The sequence below is a fragment of the Protopterus annectens genome, chromosome 9.part0, assembly GCF_019279795.1.
Source record: "Protopterus annectens isolate FY-2018-M chromosome 9.part0, PAN1.0, whole genome shotgun sequence".
Lineage (NCBI taxonomy): Eukaryota > Metazoa > Chordata > Ceratodontiformes > Protopteridae > Protopterus > Protopterus annectens.
Window position 1 is genome coordinate 209,776,315 of NC_056743.1, and position 21,392 is coordinate 209,797,706.

At 38.0% G+C, this 21,392-nt stretch overlaps 1 protein-coding gene across 1 annotated transcript in view; it reads left to right on the forward strand.

Annotated features, from left to right (window-relative positions):
• The window catches only part of CD81 (CD81 molecule), a 1,063,451-nt gene that overhangs the window by 1,010,723 nt on the left and 31,336 nt on the right, over positions 1-21,392 (forward strand). Inside the window, exon 6 of the mRNA XM_044082753.1 lies at positions 11,138-11,233. Coding sequence (XP_043938688.1) covers positions 11,138-11,233 — 96 coding nt within the window. The remainder of the gene's footprint in view (positions 1-11,137; positions 11,234-21,392) is intronic.

Consider the following 21,392-nt stretch of genomic DNA (forward strand, 5'->3'; position numbering starts at 1 on the left):
GGTGTATGTTGTTATATAAGCTCCCTTTCTTCCACTGATCCCTTACAGTTTTGGGGGGAAAGTTATTTTTTACCATCAGGAAAGTCCATTTTCCTTCATCTCAGCCGTGTACTGAAGCTGGGACATGTTTTCATGGGTACTTTCTGAAAAACAACTTTGCTCATGACTGCCCTCAGCCAGTAAAGAAATCTAAATAGAGAAACGAATGTGTTGCAGATGCCTCTCTCTCCTCTGTATTATGCATTCCAGTGACATCTGTGGCTAGGGAAAGGGAAGCTTGCACAATGATCTGCAAAAGTTCTAGAAGTCAGAGTAGATAAACAAATTTCCACCTGCAACAGAATTCCCAGGTATGTTTCATCCTACAGGAGAAATCTTACTGAAACATTTACAGTCATGGTGAGTATGCTCACACAATTGTGCTTTATTCAAACTGATTTAAATATCTTCATTTAATTACAACAGAATGCTAATACCTTTCTGTTCATGTGCTACTAGTGTAGCTTAAAAAACATTTTACAAAGCATCTTCATTGTATTAGGACGACAGGGCTCTGAAGAGTGGTATTTATGTGATAACTGCAGGCTGGTTACATCACTCAGTCTTCAGCCTCATGTGTTGTCATACACCCATGTGTGCTTTCCTTATGCTACAAGCTGTGCCCTGTAATACCTTAATACCTGCTTATACAATGGTGTGATGTAGTTCACAGCAGTACCTAGCAAATACCTTGCGTGCCGACAAGCCTTGAGCAGTTAGTTGGATGTGAAGTGGCAATACCTACAGATTTAGTAAAATTCAGTATTGTGTAAAGATTAAAGCTAGTAGATTGTAGTACTGTTAAACATAGACTGCCCTAGTAAAGCACCCTTATTAGTTTGCAGCAACAAATCACCCTTAGTAGCCTTCAATCCCCAATAATCCCCCCCTTGTAGCTCACTAAAGGACTGGACAGTATGGATATGCAATTTTCTAACTTCTCTGTAGCTAGCTTGGTGAATATGGGCATCTTGGGACAATGCATCAGTTGTCTCATGTTTACCTACAACCACTTAATCCTTAAAGATGCAGACACAGTATGCGAGATTTGTGCGTACACAATGACATTGAAGGCTAAACTCTAGTGAACAAGCACACATCATATTGTCAAAACCACACAGACAACACCCAACTCACATAACATGCAACACCTCCTCCATAGGTATCACAAGGGATAAGAAACTAAGAGTAATGCTACTCAATGCCAGAAGTCTAAACCTCAAGATGCACGCACTCGAAACTTTCCTTAGCATGGAGAACATCGATATCTGTGCAGTAACAGAAACCTGGTTCAGGGCTCCCGAGAGCACCCCAGCACTACCAGGTTATACCTCATACCATGCTTTTCGGCCCCAAAACTTGGACCGAACCACAAAAGGAGGGGGAGTATCGATATTCATCAAAGATACCCACACCTCCAGGTTGGTGGCAAAGCACGAAGCATCAGAGACTATCCATGTGCAACTAACAGTGGGTAAAACTGCCTTCCAGTTTATAGCCTGCTATAGACCACCCTCCCAAACCCAGGAACCCCACTCGGCCTTCCTGAGAACACTGGAAAATATGAAGGTCTCTTCAAACACCATTATATTGGGCAACTTCAACTACCCAAACATAGACTGGGAGCATTACTCTGGCTCCAACACCCTAGCCCAAAGGTTCCTAGAATTTATAAACTCAAATGCTATCGAACAACTTGTTACCACTCCCACAAGAGGGGAAAACATACTGGACCTGATCATCACCAACATGGGGACTCTATGCTCCAGACCAGAAGTGTATCCCTCACTGGTAAGATCAGACCATAAACTAATCTCACTGGATATTCACATCCCGACCCCACCCCCTGCCCAGAAAACCACAGTGAAAAACTTCTCTAAAGCAAATTTCACACTCCTCAAAACCGAGGTGGAATCCTTCAAAGCCCCCAGGCCTGTGGAAAATACGGCCCAGACCGCAGAATCCTTTATAAACGCATTCTATGAACACCTTCAGGAATGCATGGATCATGCGATCCCAAATAAAACCAAGACCCAATTGTCCAAAGGCAGACGTCCTGTCTGGTGGACCCCAGCCATAAACAAACTATACAATAGAAGGAGGAAGCTACTAAATAATAGAGCAAAATCCCAGAAAGGGAAGGCATCACTGATCAGTATTAGCAAAAAACTACGGGCACTCATAAAATTGTCTAAGGCCAGCTTCGAGAGAAAAATTGCACAGGACACTAAGGATAATCACAAGGCTTTCTTTAGTTATGTTAGGAAGGTTCAGGGCAAACTTCTCCCCCCCCTCCCCACCAAAAGGGCAAATATCTATCCCAGCAGAGTGCTGACCCCATGACATCTCAGATGCTCAGGTAAGAGCCGCCCTCTCCAAAGCAAAAAACACAGCATCAATGGGACCAGACGGTGTCCCGGGCTGCGTCCTACATGAACTCCAAGAAGAGCTAAACCCAAACATAAAACTACTGTTCAATCTCAGCCTTACTACATGATATGTGCCCAAAGAATGGCGTACAGCAACAGTGGTCCCTCTCCATAAAGGTGGTGCCTCAACGGATCCTGGAAACTATCACCCCATAAGCCTGACTAGCTTGGTCTGCAAAGCTATGGAAAGGATCATCATGGACCTCATAAATAAAGATATTGGGGACCTACAGACACTGGATTCTACCCAGTTCGGCTTTGTTAAGGGCAGATCCTGCCTCTTAAATCTGGTTGATTTCTTTGAAACAGTCACCAAGGCGATTGACGAGGGGAAGGTGGTCCACACAGCCTACCTGGACCTCGCAAAAGCCTTCGATACAATACCCCACTCGGGCATTATAGATAAGCTCACCAGCTTAAATATAAACCCCTATGTCACTAGATGGATTGCAAACTGGCTCAAGGACAGAACCCACATGGTTAGAATTGCTGAAGCCATGTCAGACTCCAAACCAGTTACAAGTGGTGTCCCACAAGGCTCAGTCCTGGGACCTCTCTTGTTCGGTATATATTTCTCGGAGGTACAGGCCAACACGGAAGGACTGTGGCTGACCAAGTTCGCAGATGACTGCAAACTGGGCACCATAATCAACTCTCCAGCCGACACAAGCATCCTCCAGAAGGGCCTCATAGAAACAGACAACTGGTGCCAGAGCCATGGCCTCAAGCTAAATGCCAAAAGTGTATAGTCATCGCCTTTGGCAAAAACAAAGTGCCCACAAATTACCACATAGGTGGTAATCCATTAAGTACAGAAGAAGTAATTAGGGACCTGGGGACCCAAGTTGATAGCAATCTCTCATTTGACAACCACGTGGCCAAAGTGGTTAGAAAAACATTTTATATAGCCCACCTAATCATGAAGGGATTCACATCTAGATCAGGGGAGGTCATCGTGCCTCTTTACTCATCCCTCATCAGGCCCATAATTGAGTACAATGCCCCTTTTGGGATGTACCTTACCAGAGACCTGCAGCAACTGGAAAGACCCCAAAAGTACCTCACCAAAAGGATCAAAGGGCTCAAACAGATGCCATATGCTGCCCGGTTAAAGAAACTCCAGCTCTACTCAGTGGCATACCGCCTGTTCAGAGGCGGTCTGTGCCTGACGTATAAAGCCATGTCCAACCCAGAATTAATGGACATGCTGCACCTCAGAAAATCCAAATCCCATCGAGCTACCCAGAATTAATGGACATGCTGCACCTCAGAAAATCCAAATCCCATCGAGCTACGCGCTCGAGAGACTTGAACCTCAGCACTGAAATAAATAGGACATGCTGGAGGGACAGATTCATAACCCAGAGGCTCCCTTCACTCTGGAATAAAATCCCAGTCCAGGTTAGGCAGAGTCCCTCATTGACTCTCAAGAGGAATCTTGATGAGTGGATGGGAGATCGTAGGTTTACCCTGGGTATCACTTCCGTGTCACTGTTAGACAGAGGCACAGTACTAACCTTGAAAAAGGGCATAGCAAAATAAATTTAAAATGGGTGGCGAAAGCCAAACGCATTCTGGCTAGTCTTATAAATGCCCTAGGGCAGATAGCCTAGTATGAACCTATGAACACGCATGTAGATTAACATATGCTGAAGTGCTGAAAAGCAAACTTCCTAACCAACAAAGAATGCCCTGACTGCCCATTGTCAAAGTTATGCCTCAGCAAGCCCAAAGGAACTCAGAAAAAAAAGCACCTAACACCACACATGCCATCAGTCTCACTGGAGCCCCAAACACTAATCTCCTAAAAGAAGACAACAAACTTGTCAGGACTCTTATCATAGGGGACTCCATTGTAAAATATACTGATGCCCTTTTAACCAGGCTGAACAAGGAGAAGCTGTTAGTTGCTTATATTAAGCCAGAATCTGCTGAATCATGCTGCACTCAAGTCATTATGCCACGGGTACCAGTATGATTCTGTCATAGTCCATGTAGGTGTAAATTACCTGAGATGCACCTCCCTGGACTATATGAAAAGAGACATTAAGGAACTTTCAGTCTATGAACCTCAGACTGGTATGAGCCTAGAATTGAGTAGCATATGACTATCACCAAGGATGATTTCACAATTTGAGCAAAAAAAATGAATGATTTCAACAACTGGCTGTCTTTCTGGTGTCATTCTATGGGGATCCATTATTTGTCAGCTTGGGAGGACATACCTGAATCACCTAGAGCCATATTTTACATCATTGAGTGGCTAAACCTGCCACGACACGCAGTCTGTGATCCATGTTATTCGAAGAAGCTGAGAAATGAGGTAAAAGGAAAGATAGTGGAACAGGTTAACAGCTTCAGGTATCTGGGCGGTGTGTTTAAGGATAAGGGAAGTCTGAATGAAGAGGTCAAAGCTGGAATCATAGGGACTGCAGCCAACTGGTATAGATTACCAGGTGTAGTGCATGACAGAAGAATGCCAAAGAAACTGAAAAGTAAGGTGAACAAAACAGTGGTGCGAACAGTACTACCATATGGTACAGAAACCTGAGCAGTAAAGGCAGAGGAGATGAGGAAGCAAGAGGTGATGGAAAGGAAGTGCCTGAGATGGGTGGTAGGATGCACACTGTGGGACAGATGAAAAAGTGAGGACATAAGAGCAGAAGCCAGAATAGCTCCAATTGCAGAAAAAATCAAAGAGAATAGATTACTGTGGTTTGGGCACATGTGCAAAAAAGCAGAAGACAGTCTGGTGAAGATTTGGGACAGACAGGAAGAAGAAAAGAGGAAATGAGAGCATCCAGCAAAGTGGAGGATGGACTGCTGAGAGAAGATATGTGACAGTCAGGCATAAATGTCAGAGAAGGCAGGAGTATAGCATTGAATTGAGAGGGATGGCGACAGTTAACACAACACCCCCGACCCATGTAGAAAATGGGAAAAAGGAGGTTGATGATGATGATGTTGGGAGGACGTGGTTAATGGGCCACATTGCTTTGCCAAGGATGGTCTGCATCTTCACCCTCTAGGCTTTTGAATACTGGCTAAAACTTTATCCTCCCCCATAGTGCCTTTTTCAGGCAATGCCAAATTGCTAAACCTAACAAACCAAGTCCTATGCACGAGGGAATGCACGGTCCAAACCAAGTAGAAAACACCAAATAGACCAGCAAGGCAGCACGGAGTTCCAATATATTTATTTCAGTACGTAAACAGACTAGTTTCGGCAAACAGCCTTCTTCAGTGTAAGACAGTACAGTCATGTTCCTTTTGCTGATCAATTTAAATACATAGCATGAGCCAGTAGAAAATTGAGCTCATGAATATTAAGGAAATTAAATCACATTTTCTAAACTTAATATTTTTCTCATACAAATATACAGTGGGTAACATATATGAAAAAATCAATCCTGAACAGAAAAGATGACAGCCCTGAATTCATGTATACAACTAATATGACATAATGTTAGTATAGTATAACATATATCTGTATAGCCATGTAAATATATATTCCTATTTATCTTTTGATTCCATATATTTTCTCGCCACAGGCACCAAATATTGTACATGAATTCATCAATACCACAAGTGGTATTGTATATCGAGTACTTGTATTGAATTAACTCAAACTGTATCAGATTGGGTGCAATAAGGCAAATTGGGTGATCGACATATCCTGAGTATAAAGCTATCACCACCGATGGTGAAAATTGGAAACCAAAAACACAAATACATAACCTCCAAAACTGAGAATGTGATAATGGATAGGGGTAATTTCATGTGACATAGATAAGTATGTAGAAGATAATATATGTGCTAGTCAAAAAACCAGGATGTACTGGGTAAATGCTGTTCCTACAAACACTGAAATTCTCCACATGACAGTTAACCATTTATATACATAAACCACGCCCATATCATAGTTGGTACAACAAAACGGCCCATATGGCTCAGTGTTCTGAACTCAGATCTATACCGAACCAAAGTATATTTGGGTTCATTGCTCACATATGAAAAACCAGATGATTTCTAAAGATGAATAAGACCCAAGGCTTAGTATCAGATCAAACAACATTGTTGTTACCAAATAACCATATTCTCCTATAAGTGATCATTTAATCCGGGATGAAATAAACCCCCCAATGTAGTTATCCAATATTTCTCTTTTTGATCCAACAACCCATGCCAACCTTGTTTATTTGTTCTGTCTCCAGAAATACGATCAATAACCATGAAACTAAACTTGGCCTGAGGATGTTTCAATGTGTGTTGATAAAGGGCACTGGTCTCCTTATGGTTTTTTATATCACTCCGATGTTCGTTCATTCTGGATCTAAGAGCTCTAGAGGTTTGCCCAACATAGAATGCCCCACAATAACAGGAGGCCAGGTAAACCACCCAATCGCTGCTGCAATTACCAAAGATCTTGATGTCAAATATTCTACTGGTATTACGACTGGAGAACTCCTTGGATTTAAGCATATGTGGGCAGGATCCACAATGCCCACAAGGAAATGAACCAATATAGGAGAATATGGTTATCCGGTAACAACAATGTTGTTTGATCTGATACCAAGCCTTGGGTCTTATTCATTTTTAGAAATCATCTGGTTTTTCATATGTGAGCAATGAACCCAAATATACTTTGGTTCGGTATAGATCTGAGTTCAGAACACTGAGCCATATGGGCCGTTTTGTTGTACCAACTATGATATGGGCGTGGTGTATGTACATAAATGGTTAACTGTCATGTGGAAAACTCCAGTGGTTGTAGGAACATCATTTACCCAGTACATCCTGGTTTTTTGACTAGCACCTATATATATTATCTTTTACATACTTATCTATGTCACATGAAATTACCCCTATCCATTATCACATTCTCAGTTTTGGAGGTTATGTATTTGTGTTTTTGGTTTCCAATTTTCACCATCGGTGGTGATAGCTTTATACTCAGGATATGTCGATCACCCAATTTGCCTTATTGAACCCAATTTGATACAGTTAGTTTGAGTCAATTTAATACAAGTACTCGATATACAATACCACTTGGGGTATTGATGAATTCATGTACAATATTTTGTGCCAGTGGCGAGAAAAAATATATAGAATCAAAAGATAAATAGGAATATATATTTACATGGCTATACAGATATATGTTATACGATACTAACAATATGTCAAATTATTTGTATACATTTATTCAGGGTTGTCATCTTTTCTGTTCAGGACTGATTTTTTCATATATGTTACCTATTGTATATTTGTATGAGAAAAATATTAAGTCTAGAAAATGTGATTCAATTTCATTAATATTCATGAGCTCAATTTTCTATTGGCTCATGCTATGTATTTAAATTGATGAGCAAAAGGAACATGACTGTACTGTCTTACACTGAAGAAGGCTGTTTTGCCGAAACTAGTCTGTTTACGTACTGAAATAAATATATTGGAACTCCGTGCTGCCTTGCTGGTCTATTTGGTGTTTTCAAATTGCTAAACCTACCAACAAAGCAAAATCAACTGAAATGAACCTCAAGGTTTTACTGCCAAATGCCAGTAGCGTAAACATGAACACTTCATTCCCTCCAAGCCCTCCTCACACTTGAAAATGTAGACATCTGCGCAGTTACTGAGATGTGGTTTAAAACAGCAAAGAGTATCACAGCATTGCAAAGTTTCTGTGCCTTCCACACTTTTAGAGCAATAGCTGCACAGAAAAAAGCTAAAAGTGGAGTTGTCTCAATGTCCATCAATAACAAGCATACTTCTAGAGTGGTCCAACAGGATGACATGCTGGAGTTCCTCAACATGCAGATAACCATAGACAAAATCCCATACAATATCCTAGCCAACTATAAATCAACCTCCATGTCCCAAGAAGCTCACAGTGCATACTTGGACTTACTGGAGACACTTGCCATGCAACCTAACACTCTACCCATGAGAGACTTTAATTGCCCCTCTATAGAGAGAATCCTACACTGCCTCAAATCTACCAGTGCAGAGATTCTTGGACTTCGTAAATACAAACATCCTTGACCAAGTACTGAGTGCACCCACTAGAGGCTCCAACATACTGGAACTCGTATTCACAAATATGGGAGAACTCTGCCACCCCACCCCACCCCACCCCCGCGGCTAATGTCTTGTCCTCCCTGGTAAGGTTTGAACATAAAGCTGTCTCATTCAAAATCAAGTCTGTAATCCATTAAAACTAGTAGCAGTTAGCAAGTATTCCAAGGCAAATTACCTTGTTGTAAGTGATGGTTTGCCAAAATACAGTGGCCCTCCAAACCCCAAGAACACAGTAACCTATGTTGAATTGCTCTGAGAAACTCTGTACAACTATGTCAGTGGCTGCATAAAAGCTGCTGAACCCACCAGAGGTAAGCCCAGCACTTGCCACAGAAACAAATTTGTCCTGGTGGCATCCCAATTTAAATAGGATATACAACAAAAGAAATCAATTATGGCAAAAGTCATGAAGGGTAATTCCCATACAGATAAAAAACTTTCTCATCAAACTAAGTAGACAACTAAGTTATCTAATTAGGTCAAGCAAAACCAATTTTGGGGTTAAGATAGCCTCCCAGGTGAAAGATGACCATAAAGCCTTCTTCAGCTGTACCAGAAACCTCAAGGGCAGCACACAGCAATATACTGAACTGGTGGATAATTGTGCCATGCTAAACTTGGACATAACCCCCTCCAACTATAACTAGAGAGCATATACTGGCTGCTCTCACTAAAGCAAATAACATAGCTTCAATGGGCCCATAACATCTCAGGATGCCTCATGAACAGTCTAAAATACAACTTATCAGGACCCCTGGAGTCATTATTTTACTATAGTCTTACAACAGGCTTTGTGCCACATAAATGGAGGGCTGCATCGGTCATCCCCATTCATAGTTGCGGACTTTTAACAGATCGTGGAAACTACAGACCCATTGGTTTGACTAGTCTTATTTCCAAAGCTTTGGAAAGAGTTATCATGGAAATTTTCAGCAAGGACATAGGAGACCTCCAGACAATGGATCCATCCCAGTTTGGCTTTGTTAAGGGAAGGCCATGATTACTGAATTTGGCGGACTTCTTTGAAAAGGTCACTAAGGCAATGGATGAAGGGGGACATTGTGCATACTGCTGTACTTGGGCATTGTCAACAAATTTATGGAATTCGGTATAAACCCATTTGTAACATGCTGGAGTGCTAGCTGCCTCAATGATAGGACCCAGGAGGTTAAAAATGGATCTCCACAGAGAAGCTAGTCACCAGTGGAGACAACCAGGGCTCTGTGATAGGCCCACTCCTCTTTGCCTTTTACTTTTCAGATATCAAAGCCAATGTCAAAGGCCTGTAGTTACCCAAGTTGGCAAATGATTGCAAACTGGGATCAGTCACTGAATCTCCTGAAGATGAGTGCACCCTTGAGGAAGGTCTAACAGACAAATGTTTGGTGTAAAACCCATAGCTTAAAATTCACTGCCAAGAAATGCATGGCTAGGTTTATAAGGGCCCTAGTGGTCGTTAGCTTAGTGTACACCTATGAGAATTCAGTAGTAATAGTCAGCATTCCAGCAGAGATTATGCTTCCCTGGAACTCCCACTCAGACATTCAGCAGTACAGTGAAAGACAAGCCAGAAAAGCAAACTCTTCCACCTCATGTTGAGTCATAATGCAGGTGAGTAAAAATAAAGGACAACTGAGCTCTCAGCAGAACAACCAGCCAGAGGCGACTCCATAGGCCTACTATATTAGTGCAGAAAAATTAAACAGTGAGCTTGTAAAACAGTATAAAACAGAGCCTTATAGTTCTTCAGTACTGTTTCTTAGCAGCTCTGTCGATATTGCTGTGTCTCAAAAAGCTTCATAATAACAATAATGCATACCTAGAGTAAATGTGATTGCATGGTTTAGTCATGGAAATGAAGGTTTATCTCCTTGTTCTTTTCCCACGGGCAAATCAGTTTCATCTTGGTAGTTAAACTCCTCTCCTTGGATCAAGTCCCTTGTAACACATTCATTTCATTTATTTACTTATTTATTAATTTATGCATTAATTGATTCACAAGCTCACACACATCCGCATGTGTGATTATTTATTTATTTATTTATACATTCATTTGATAGCCAGGGTAGACCTACTCGAGTTATACCATTTTCAGATTCAGTCTTCATCCAAATTAATGCACAGTGCAATGGAGGTATACTTAGAACTGAAGAAAGGAAAATAAATAACACAAATACACAAAAAAAAAAAAAAACTATGAAATGATTTGACATCAGACATTATAGAAAAAAAAACATATTTTTTTTAATATGTACTCTAGGAATGTTGCATTCTTAAAGTGGTGTAGTATAATCCAATGGAGGGGATAGAAGAGCCATGATGTGATAGCACTGTTTTTGAGACGTAAAGTAGTTTGTTTGTTTGTTTGTGACGGTCTGTTATGCAACTGCTGAAATACTTAATGAAACCCAGATCAGAAAGCTCACGGGAAGTATAACCCTTTGTGTGTTACAAAGCTACCATACTGCACTTATCCAGAAATCATTTGTATCAAACATCAAAATGGTATTTTATTTGTGGAAATGTTTGAGACAAGTTATGCTAATAATCCATTTAAACTGAACTTGCCTTTCCTGCTTTGTGTTTTATAGCTGGAGTGCTGTGGAACACTTTCGCTAAGAGGAACGTTTGTTAAACTGACCCCAGCTATGTGCTCTCGTGGGTACACAGAGAATTTACTTAGTGGGGTAAGAAAGCCATAGTAGTTATCAGGTCATAAATGGATTACAGTATTATTCAAAAATGTGTATCTTTATATTATATGTGATCTTCAACAGTTTAATACCTTTAACACTAAATCTTTATTTTTTGTGCAGTATTTTGTCATTTATTTTAATACAAGTAATAAGACTGCTAATTGTGGTTACATTCCTTTTCTTGCAGAACACATTGCTTACTACATAACCTCATGTTTGAAAGCTAATGTAAAATCCTGGAATTATTTCTAAGAAAAAAAAATATATGTTGGTGTGTTGTTAGATTCCAGAGTGTTTGCTTGCCTAGTATTAAGTGTACTTTATTTCCTACCATTGCATTTCCCCAAGTTAATACAAAGGAAGAACTCTGCCTGTAGAATAGACTAGTAAGTCCATTTAGTAAACACCATGTTCCTCACATTTTATACATTATTATATTAAAAACATTGCATACTACATCCCAGCTGTATGATTATCTCTGCCTTCTCCAAAGCAGAGCAGAATCTGTTAAGCGCTAAAGCCCACTACTACTTAATATTCAAGGTGTACCGGGGGGGGGGGTGGCAGTGGGACCACCGACACATTTGAAGTACTGTTACTGCTTAAAATATTCTTGTAATGATGTTAGACATAGTATTTAAAAAATGTCAGTTATATCTTTAAAGTGTTTTTGGTACAGGTAATATGTTTCACCTTTGCAGCACATCATACAACAGCTATAGCACCATGCAGCATTTTCCTCCTGTCCCTATTTTTTTATTTGTCTCCACATGTTCAGTATATCCTACATAAATAAGCATTTTCCTACCCTGACCAGCTTATCTTTTTTGACCTGTGACATCAGGGTAGTTGCCAAATCTCACAACATATGCTGGGCCTGTCCATTAAGCTCTAATGATGCATCCCACACTAAGTCTTCTGTAACACCATCAGGAATTCCATAGATTTTTGGAGGCCATGGTTTAATAAAAGGTTTACAGAGTTATTTATTAAAATCTGTCCCAGATATACTAGCAGTCACAGGGTGGGAAATGCATGGGGCACTTAAACCACCAAGTACCACCATGCAACAGACATCTGTACAGAAACCCTTTAAAGAATAAGTGATGCGTAACTGAGTGTATGCAGTAATGCTGAACAATATTCGCATGCATAAAGATTTCAGATCGTAGTGATTTAACTTGCAGAAAAAGCAATGTAAAATGTTGAGAAAAAGGGTTTCTTTGTTTTGTTTAAAAACATGTCAGATATGGTCTGAGTTTCCCATCTTGAGCTCAGTTACTCAAAGCCAGCCCTGTCATAGTCCTCAGACTCATGTGGCTTCATCAAGCATCCGCCAGTTTGGGTAAGAAGCTGACTAGGTCTATATCTCTGAACATGACCTCTTCTGGTAGCCTCTGACAGCCCGTTGTAGTTACCACTAAGGACTGGCCTCATTATTGTATGTGAGGGACACCTGTAATTGGTGAAGAGCTTTACAAACCTAAGCAGTGGTTGGATTATTTGTTTTGATAAACATCAGTGGAAATAGGTTTTCAGTAAGGCAAGCAAATTTCAGACAGAACGTTTGACATATGTGTCCCTGATCATGATTAAATATCAACAAAGAGTTTAGCATGGCAACTTAGATTATTCAGCTATGTTTTTTTTCTCTCTGTCTGATGGACAGAATGGCTTTAAAAGACCAGAACATGTCTAGAACTATCACAATTTGCTACACGTTATGGTTATGAATGTGGTTACTCATTTGAAAAAAAAAATGCAGCTTGTATGTTTCAAGAAAGCATGCATTGAAAATGATGCATAATTTCTGTCAGGTATACAAGGTAGCATTTGATGACATGTACTTTCTTAAATTTTAGATGAGGTGAGAATGGGTAACAACTGTATGAAGCATAAGAACAAACTGTACATTTCTAGCTACAGTCCTTTTTGCTACACTTGCTTTTTTTATTGTTAAAGTCAACAAGGGTATTTTATTTGAATTTAGAACATAAAATTTAGTTTATTCAGTTTGCAGCTTGAAATAGATAGCCACATGAGTTTGATGTACATCTACAGATTGAATTCCTGTTACCTTTTAGCTAATACAAATGTGTCTGAACTTTGTTAGAAAGGATGCTGACATCCCAGGCTTTGTGCTTAGCACTTAGAGTAAAGGTCTGCTTTCAGAATGTGGGGTGCGACTGAAGTCCATTCACATTTAGTAACCATCAGCGATGACTTTTTTCTGCTAGTTAATGTTTTAAAGTGAGTGCTATCCAAGCAACCAGTAAGTCCAGTAGATTATATTTAAGATATGTTTTCATTACACTGAGTTCTCTGAGCAAGATATCAAAATGTTGTTATTACATCATCATTGCCATGCATGGCATATGTAAATACACTGCTACCTTCAGTGGAACTGTCCTTAACTCAGAGGTAATATGCACCTGTGTCTTCCCTTAACAGTTCTCCTGTATCCTTAGTGAAGCCATTGTGTGTGGTGATAAGAGGGAGAATCTTTTATGATTTGTGGTCAGCTTTTCAGATATGAGTGTACATCATGTATCATCATCCATAGGTTCTCCACTTGGCAGGGCCCATTATCGTTTGGAGCAGAACTGTCTTATTCAGACAGTTAGTTCCATATCTTCTTTTGTTTTTATGAAGATTTACTTGGAGAAAAGCAGCCTGTAATAACCATTTCAGAGTTATGGAATTAAAGGACAGCTCTCCAACCTCCATCTTTCAGTTATGTTATGAAGGAGCGCCCAATCCCTGATACACACACACATATATATGTATATATATATATATATATATATATATATATATATATATATATGGGTTTTTTTTTGTATTCCAGCATTCCATTGTTTTTGAAAAGCTATGTTTCAGTGAACACAGTATTCAGGAGACCACATTTTTTTCTGTAGTTTTTACTATTACCTACTACCCACAACATTACATCCTGAAACTGTCTCACTGAAGTGACTAAAGTGCTATAAAGTATACAAATCACTTTTTGGCCTTTTGGATAAGATCAGTTATAATGTGAAGCTCATTTACAAAGAGTTAGTTGTTGGAGAAATCATTATATGAAAAGCAAGGATTTGTTATACTTCAACAGTTGATAAGCAAACTCAGTGTTGATTAGAAAAGTGTAGTTTCCTTGTGATAGAATGACACACAATGTTTTGCCAAATTAAACTGTTCTTGCAGAACATTTCTTAACAGCAACAAAAGTGCATATTTTTGCAGTTGAGCAAGCCCCCCTTGTTGGCAGGAGGCTTTGTCCCTTACTTAAATATAGTAAGTAATTCACGATCTCGATACAGTGGGATTAAGGGAGAATCTTTCTTTTACAGTAATCAGTGGTTTCACATAAAATGTGATCCAGCTGTGCAAAATACAATAAAAATAAAAACACCTAAAAAGACAGCCAAACCATACCTCAGAAACTGAAAATACATATCAAATGGAAGAAAAAAAAATACCTAAAGTCATAAAAAATAAATGCATACATATCAGCAATCCATATGAAATCCTCACCAAAAAAATCATTAGAAAAGGAATAAAACATATTTTTAGTAAGATTCTTCTCTAGACCTCTTTATCACATAAAATGTCACAGCAGTCAGTGAAACTGGATTGAATGCAGCATGATGTAAACATGCTGTGTGTGTGTAAAACACAAACATGAAGTGCTGACATTTTCCTTGTAACTGTAGAATGGCATAAGACAATATGGAAAAGTATAGGTTGCTTTTGAATGTGCTTTATAAAGTCTACAAAGTGTCACTTTTGTCTGTATTGGTTTTGCCCCAGTATCTGGCAGACATCATGCCTCCACTATTAGACATAAGCCCGTTAATTCTGTAGTGGTGGGGATCATCTCCTGAGACACTGGGGCAAGAGACATTTGGGAGTGGTGTAAAAGTTATCTGGAAAATTGGACTTTCCAGGTATTTAACAATATATCCTGTCTGGTATCAGTACACTCAGTATTGGATTAGGCCAAGAATCATTTCTTGGCCTCTTACTGTTTTCATTATTTATAAATGACTTACCTTATGACCTACCCCTTATTAATGTGATTTTGTATGCAGGTGTTCTAGCACATTTATTGACAAATAAAACTCTTTGTGGGCTTCAACACATATTACAGGGCAGTTTCATTAATCTCTGCAATTCCCTAACAACAGATTAATAATTAATCCCAGAAACACTATAGCAGTATGTCATTTGGTACTCAGCAAAGACTGGCCAGTCTGTCTACCCTATAATTTTGGAGTAATTTGAGTTATGTAAGAATCCCTTTGAATAGTTTTATTCAGAAATACTTAATTACCTAATGTTACACAGGAAAAATGCTCAGTAAAAACATGCTGAGAACTTTGAAACCCATTGTCAGGATAGTTTGATATGTCCTACTGACTGAAATTCACCCGAGAGTTTAGTGACACAGTGAAAACTTATGAAAGTCTTCACTAACTGCAAATACAGCGACACTATACTAAACTAATCAATGGTTTCCTCTAGAACTACCAAGTATTAAAAGAATAAGGATAATAATAATTATTAATAATAAGAATATGCAGATAATGTGCTGCAGTACAAGCCACTCTGACTTGATTACCAAGTCAGAAGGTAATTTCACTCAAGTTATTCACTTGGTCCACTCGTTCATAGTTCACTGTATGCTGGAAGCAGTCAGTTACACCTTTTATATCACAGACTTACTCGGTCCTGGAATATACTTATTTTACATGTAATTATTCAACGTTTCCTTAAATCCTACTAATGATGTGGTGTACTTTCTTTCAGCAGGTATTTTGTTCTATAATTTTGGAGTCATTAAGATAAATAAAAATCCCTTTGAATAGTTTAATTCCTACATACATGACCCCCTGTTTCTTATACTTGGATTTTGAGAAATTAATTTTAGGTTTAATTTCTATCTTAAAACAGAACTTTTCAGTGTTTTGTAAGATAACCATAACTTAATTTTCACATATATCTTTGAAATAGTGTACTAGTGAAGACACTTTAATCTCATTTTAGTGTAAGTAGGACCCGTAACCTCACTGATTTTATTTGTATATCATTGTACTGTCTCAGTTTTTCTCACTTTAAAAAAAAGTGAGCATATAGTCAAGTTGTAATCAATGATAGGTCTTACTGTTGAAATATTTAAGATTTTGCAAATAACTGGCTCTCCCGATTACAGTAGTGTTATAAATTAGACTCGCTGGTCTTAATATTTTTCCTTTTATCTCCAGTACATCTTGTTTACAGTTAAATGTTGAGTTAGTGCCTATAACTCTGATGTGCTTTACAAGGTGCTTGTCTCCTAATTTTATATCAAAATAAATATCACATTTAGTACCATAGACTGTTGCCTTACTTTGTGTGGTACTGAACCTCAGTCCTAAACATTTAACCCAATTCTGCAATCTAATTAAGTACTATTTAATTCTTCACTGTCCTTTGAGTCTTTTATCTGTACCCCCATCTTACAGGCATCAGCATATTTAGATATATCCATATATTTGGAGACACTGGCAGGGTTGATAACACAGTATTAGAGTGTTGCTGAAGAAAAATAGCTGAGCCCACACTGGCTGTCACAAACTTTATTACATAAAAACTTCTTTAAAACACTGAACGTTTTCGGTATAACCCTTCATCAGACAATACAACAATTCATAAAAAGGCACTTTTATATCACAATATAAACCTGTTATCCAATCATCTTTTTACCCGCCTCCTTCTTAAGTCTGGTTTTAAAGGTATACTTGTATTTAGTCCTGGAGGATGGTCTGCAGCTAGTTCTATTATCCACTGCAGCTGTTTACACTCAGTAAAATTCACTATACCCCCCTTTTTATTCATGTGGATAACCTGCATAACCATTAACTGAAAACTGTGTTCTGGATTCCTAGAGATATGTGCATATAAGGAATTACGTTCATCTTTCTGCCTTATGCTTGACATGTGATGAAGTATCCTAGTTTTCAATTTGCAGTTGGTTTTACCCACATAAAAGCTGGGGCATGACTGACACATTGCTAGGTAGACTACATTTAATGTATGGCAATCAGCATACAACTTAAAAATGTATTCCCTTTTATTAACCTGATGTTCAAACTAATTGTTACTGATCATTGAACATACTTTGCAATGCCTACAGGGAAATGTGCCTACCCTATTATTATTATTACTGTTGTTATTCAGTGTAGATAGGTTTGTAAAATATCCATTGAGGGCATTTACTATTTCAGAATTTTGAATAATAATCATGTTGTTAATATAAAGATGCGATACAATTGTCTGTATATTCCTAGTTGATTTAAATGTATTTAAAAATGTTCTTATTGTCTTTTACATTTGCTAGGGAGCTCTCATATCTACATTTCATGAGGAATAGAACCTTTTTTATACGTTGTAGTGTTTGGTTCAAATACTTGTTACTAAAATTTCTTTTGTAGTTTTATACTTGTGATACAATCTTTTTTTTTTTCTTAAATGTGTTGCTAGTGATTATCCGGTCATGGTTTAAGTTTAATGCCAGATTTAGTAGTCTTGACTGTAGTGCCATCCGTATAATTTGAAAATGCAATTAATGCAATCCCTTAAATGTTTATTTTGTCAGTCTATATTTTTCACTTCTGTTATTAATCCAGTTTTATCAAATATATTCATATTATAATGTATTACATCTTTTCTTACCTCAGGTAATGCCAAATTATCAAAAGAAATATACTCATGATCTGAACTTCCTAATGTTTCATTTATTTTAATATTTCTTTATTAGTCCATCACTGCTGATTAGTACTAAGTGCAGTACAGAGCTTTTAGAAGTAGGTTTCACCATTTCCAAAAAAGCTATTCATGGTCATTTCTGGTACGGTTATGCCAATCAGCCGTTTTTGTTTTTTAGGCTTTGCATTTTAGCATAGTAGCAGTGTATGGTCACAGTATTAAATTCATTCTTTTTAGATCTGTCAATTATGACCTGTTTTTCTCTTAAAGCTGTAATATTTTTTTAAGGATATTAATAATATGATTAATTCCTTTGTTTGCAAAATGCAAGCTATCATTCCCAAATATGTTGTACTGTATGACTAGTCTTCCCATGTAGTAATAACACAAAACCCTTTTAAATAGTCCCACCTTCTCAGTCATATGTTAAACATCTTACCTTTTTAAGTATAATCTTTGAAAGCAGGGTATGATGGTATTTCTCAAATCGGCACTCAGATTATTTTATTTTCTTGAAAAATCACATGAAGTTTAGGCAATGCCTTTTTTTTTTCTTAAATGCGGTCTTGAGCAAACTGTTAGTACCAGCCATAATCACAATTTTGTTATATATTTTTACTAGTCATAATACGCTTAGGAAAGAGTGTTATTAATATGACGTGAAACTCCTCTTATTGCAGAAACTGTCACCATAGATTTGTTAGCACTAGTTAAAGGTTTTAGTGGAATCATTAAAAATTTTTCTCCCAAGTAGAAGAACCTCATTGTTTTCTTTATCTTTCTTAGTATCCACTGAACTTTCATAATTTTGATTTTATACCATCTGTAAAGTCAATATACTTTTCTATGTTTTCATTATTCTGTTTTTTTATTATTTTTACATTTGTATGTCTCAACTACTGCATTCTTCTTTGTAATACTATTTCCCTTTGTTTATTGTATCTTTTTGTACTTCAGTAATATCTTTGTCCAGGATGTCTGGTACTACACAGCTGTTTACACCTTCTTATTTTGACCTATATTACCTTTATTTTGGTACCCAGCGTATCTGTTTTCATGTATACAGCTGGATTTATGATCTGATTTTTCTGCCTAGTACCCTGTATGGTAATGATGTTTCCATTATTACCTTTTTGTATATTTCAACATTTGACTTTCAAATACAGAAATAAGATCACATTTGTTTAATTATAATTACTTTGTTAAAAGTCTTAATGACTGTTACTTTCTATTTGATATACCTTGTTTTTTATATGATATGAAATTACAAGTACTCATTATTCAATACCTGTATGTAACCTTTTCTTATCTTTCTTTTTATAAAAAAATTCTCTTTTTACCTAATGGAAGGGCAATAATTTTATGAATATCTGCAGTTATTATTCCTTTATTAGAAGTAACCTGTCTTTTGAGCCTTTTAACCTAGTCTTTAATTCAGAACCTTTAACTGGTATTTTAGTCATGACTACAGGGGTTTCCGCTGCGGTGGTGCAGCGGTAGCGTTGTTGCCTCACAGCAAGAGGTTCTCCCATTCGATTCTTGGCTGGAGTGCGGAGAGTTCTTCTGTGTGGAGTCTGCATGTCCTCCCCGCGGTTGGGTGTCATTCAAAAGACATATGTAAATGGGCGTGCCTTCGTTGAAGGTTGGATGTCGAGCTGGAACCTCGGCGTTTGTGAAAATCTACTGCCAATCATTAGCAGACCGGAGTTCCACTGTGGCGACCCCTAACCGGGAAAAGACAACTACAGGGATTTCCACACCATTATCCATTTGTTTTTCTGTGTCATCAGGGTCTCTTACTTTTGTATTGTCATCCGCCACACTTTGCATACAATCAGGTGTTAGAGGAATCTGATTACCAAACCAAGACTACCACTAAATCGTACATTCATTAATTGATGGTAATAGTTTTTTTGCACTGACATGAGCAGCTATCCTCAGTGTTGTTTAGTTTTGTTTTTATTATAGACCAAAGTGTCTGCAGTTTAACAACTATTTGCACAAACACCCTTCACATAGTTATTTTGTTTTATGAAATAGTTTTTGCATATAATACAAAGAGCTGTATACTTTTGAATTACTAGATCTTCAGTTCATATTTGTTGAGTGAGTCTATTTTCTTGTTTACCAGAACTACAGTGATCATCTCTGTGATCAAGAAATAGGGGTTTTACTACTTTATCAAGGTATATGACTGTTTTTTAAAATACTAATCAGTTTTTATACCTGCATTTAAAACCAGCAGTTTATAAACACTAACAAAATGATCAGTTAAATACAGTGTAGCTGTATGGCCAGCAGCTGTCAGCCACACACACACATGCAGACATGTCAAAATGTGCAAGAATGTATAAATTGAGCTATCTTAAAACCTTTGCAGAAGGACAGGACTGAGTTTTACTTCTAGTCACTAACCACCGGGTGAATGTACACTCTTGAAATTTCTTGTCAGCTTCTGTTAATTGAAAAAAGGGAAATAAAACAAAATGCCTACACCTACTACTTCAGACTTCTCGCCCAGTGCCACAAAAAAAAAACCCCAGAAAATAATCCTCTGTCTAAACAAACTGTTTTAAATCCTTTGAGGAAGGGCTGGATTAAATTTTTCCTCTAACCACTAACCTTAAAAGAAAACATAATGTCATGGTCTTCACATCAAGCACTATCCCCCCCTTTCTCTTAACAGATCTTAATGGGAGCATAAAATTAATGTCACTAACCAGAGGTGCAGTGCATAATCATTTTAGCTAACCCTGCTCTACCTTTTACCACATATACAGATATTATAATTAACAAAGTCCTTGTTCGAAGATCAGTCACCTCCTGTCCCCCACTGCTCATAGGGCTATTGCCAAGAAATTTCTTTTAATACTCACATTGGGATATGGCCTTTCTTTTCTCACTATTCATTCAGCCCACAGTACTCGCACAGTACAGACGGCTGGGAATAACATCTGCTGATTCATTCTGTTACCAGACCTCCAGATGCATAATTGCAAATTGCTAAAGAAAATCCAAGTGGCTTTTGGTGCTTCCTAGGGCCACTTTTCTTGTAAGGACTCTAATTTACAAGGTTCTAAAGCATGGTCTCTGCCCCCCTCTAAGAGGGAAAAGTACCTTTACAAGACATCCCTTATAAACTCTGAAAACAGGACAGTTTTCTTTGCTACACCCTTCACTTCAAAACAGATGTAGGTGAGAGAGACTTGTGTAGATTAGAACCTGCTACTTGGAATCACCTGCATACTAGCATTAAAACCTCAAAATCTTTAAAAACTTCAAAGATGCACTTAAAGAGCATTTCTGTACAGAATCTACCTGCAACTGCTACCACAGCAGTGATTAGATAACTTATTAGTAGAATATATGTAAGAAACTTTTGTTTGCCTTATAAAGTGACATA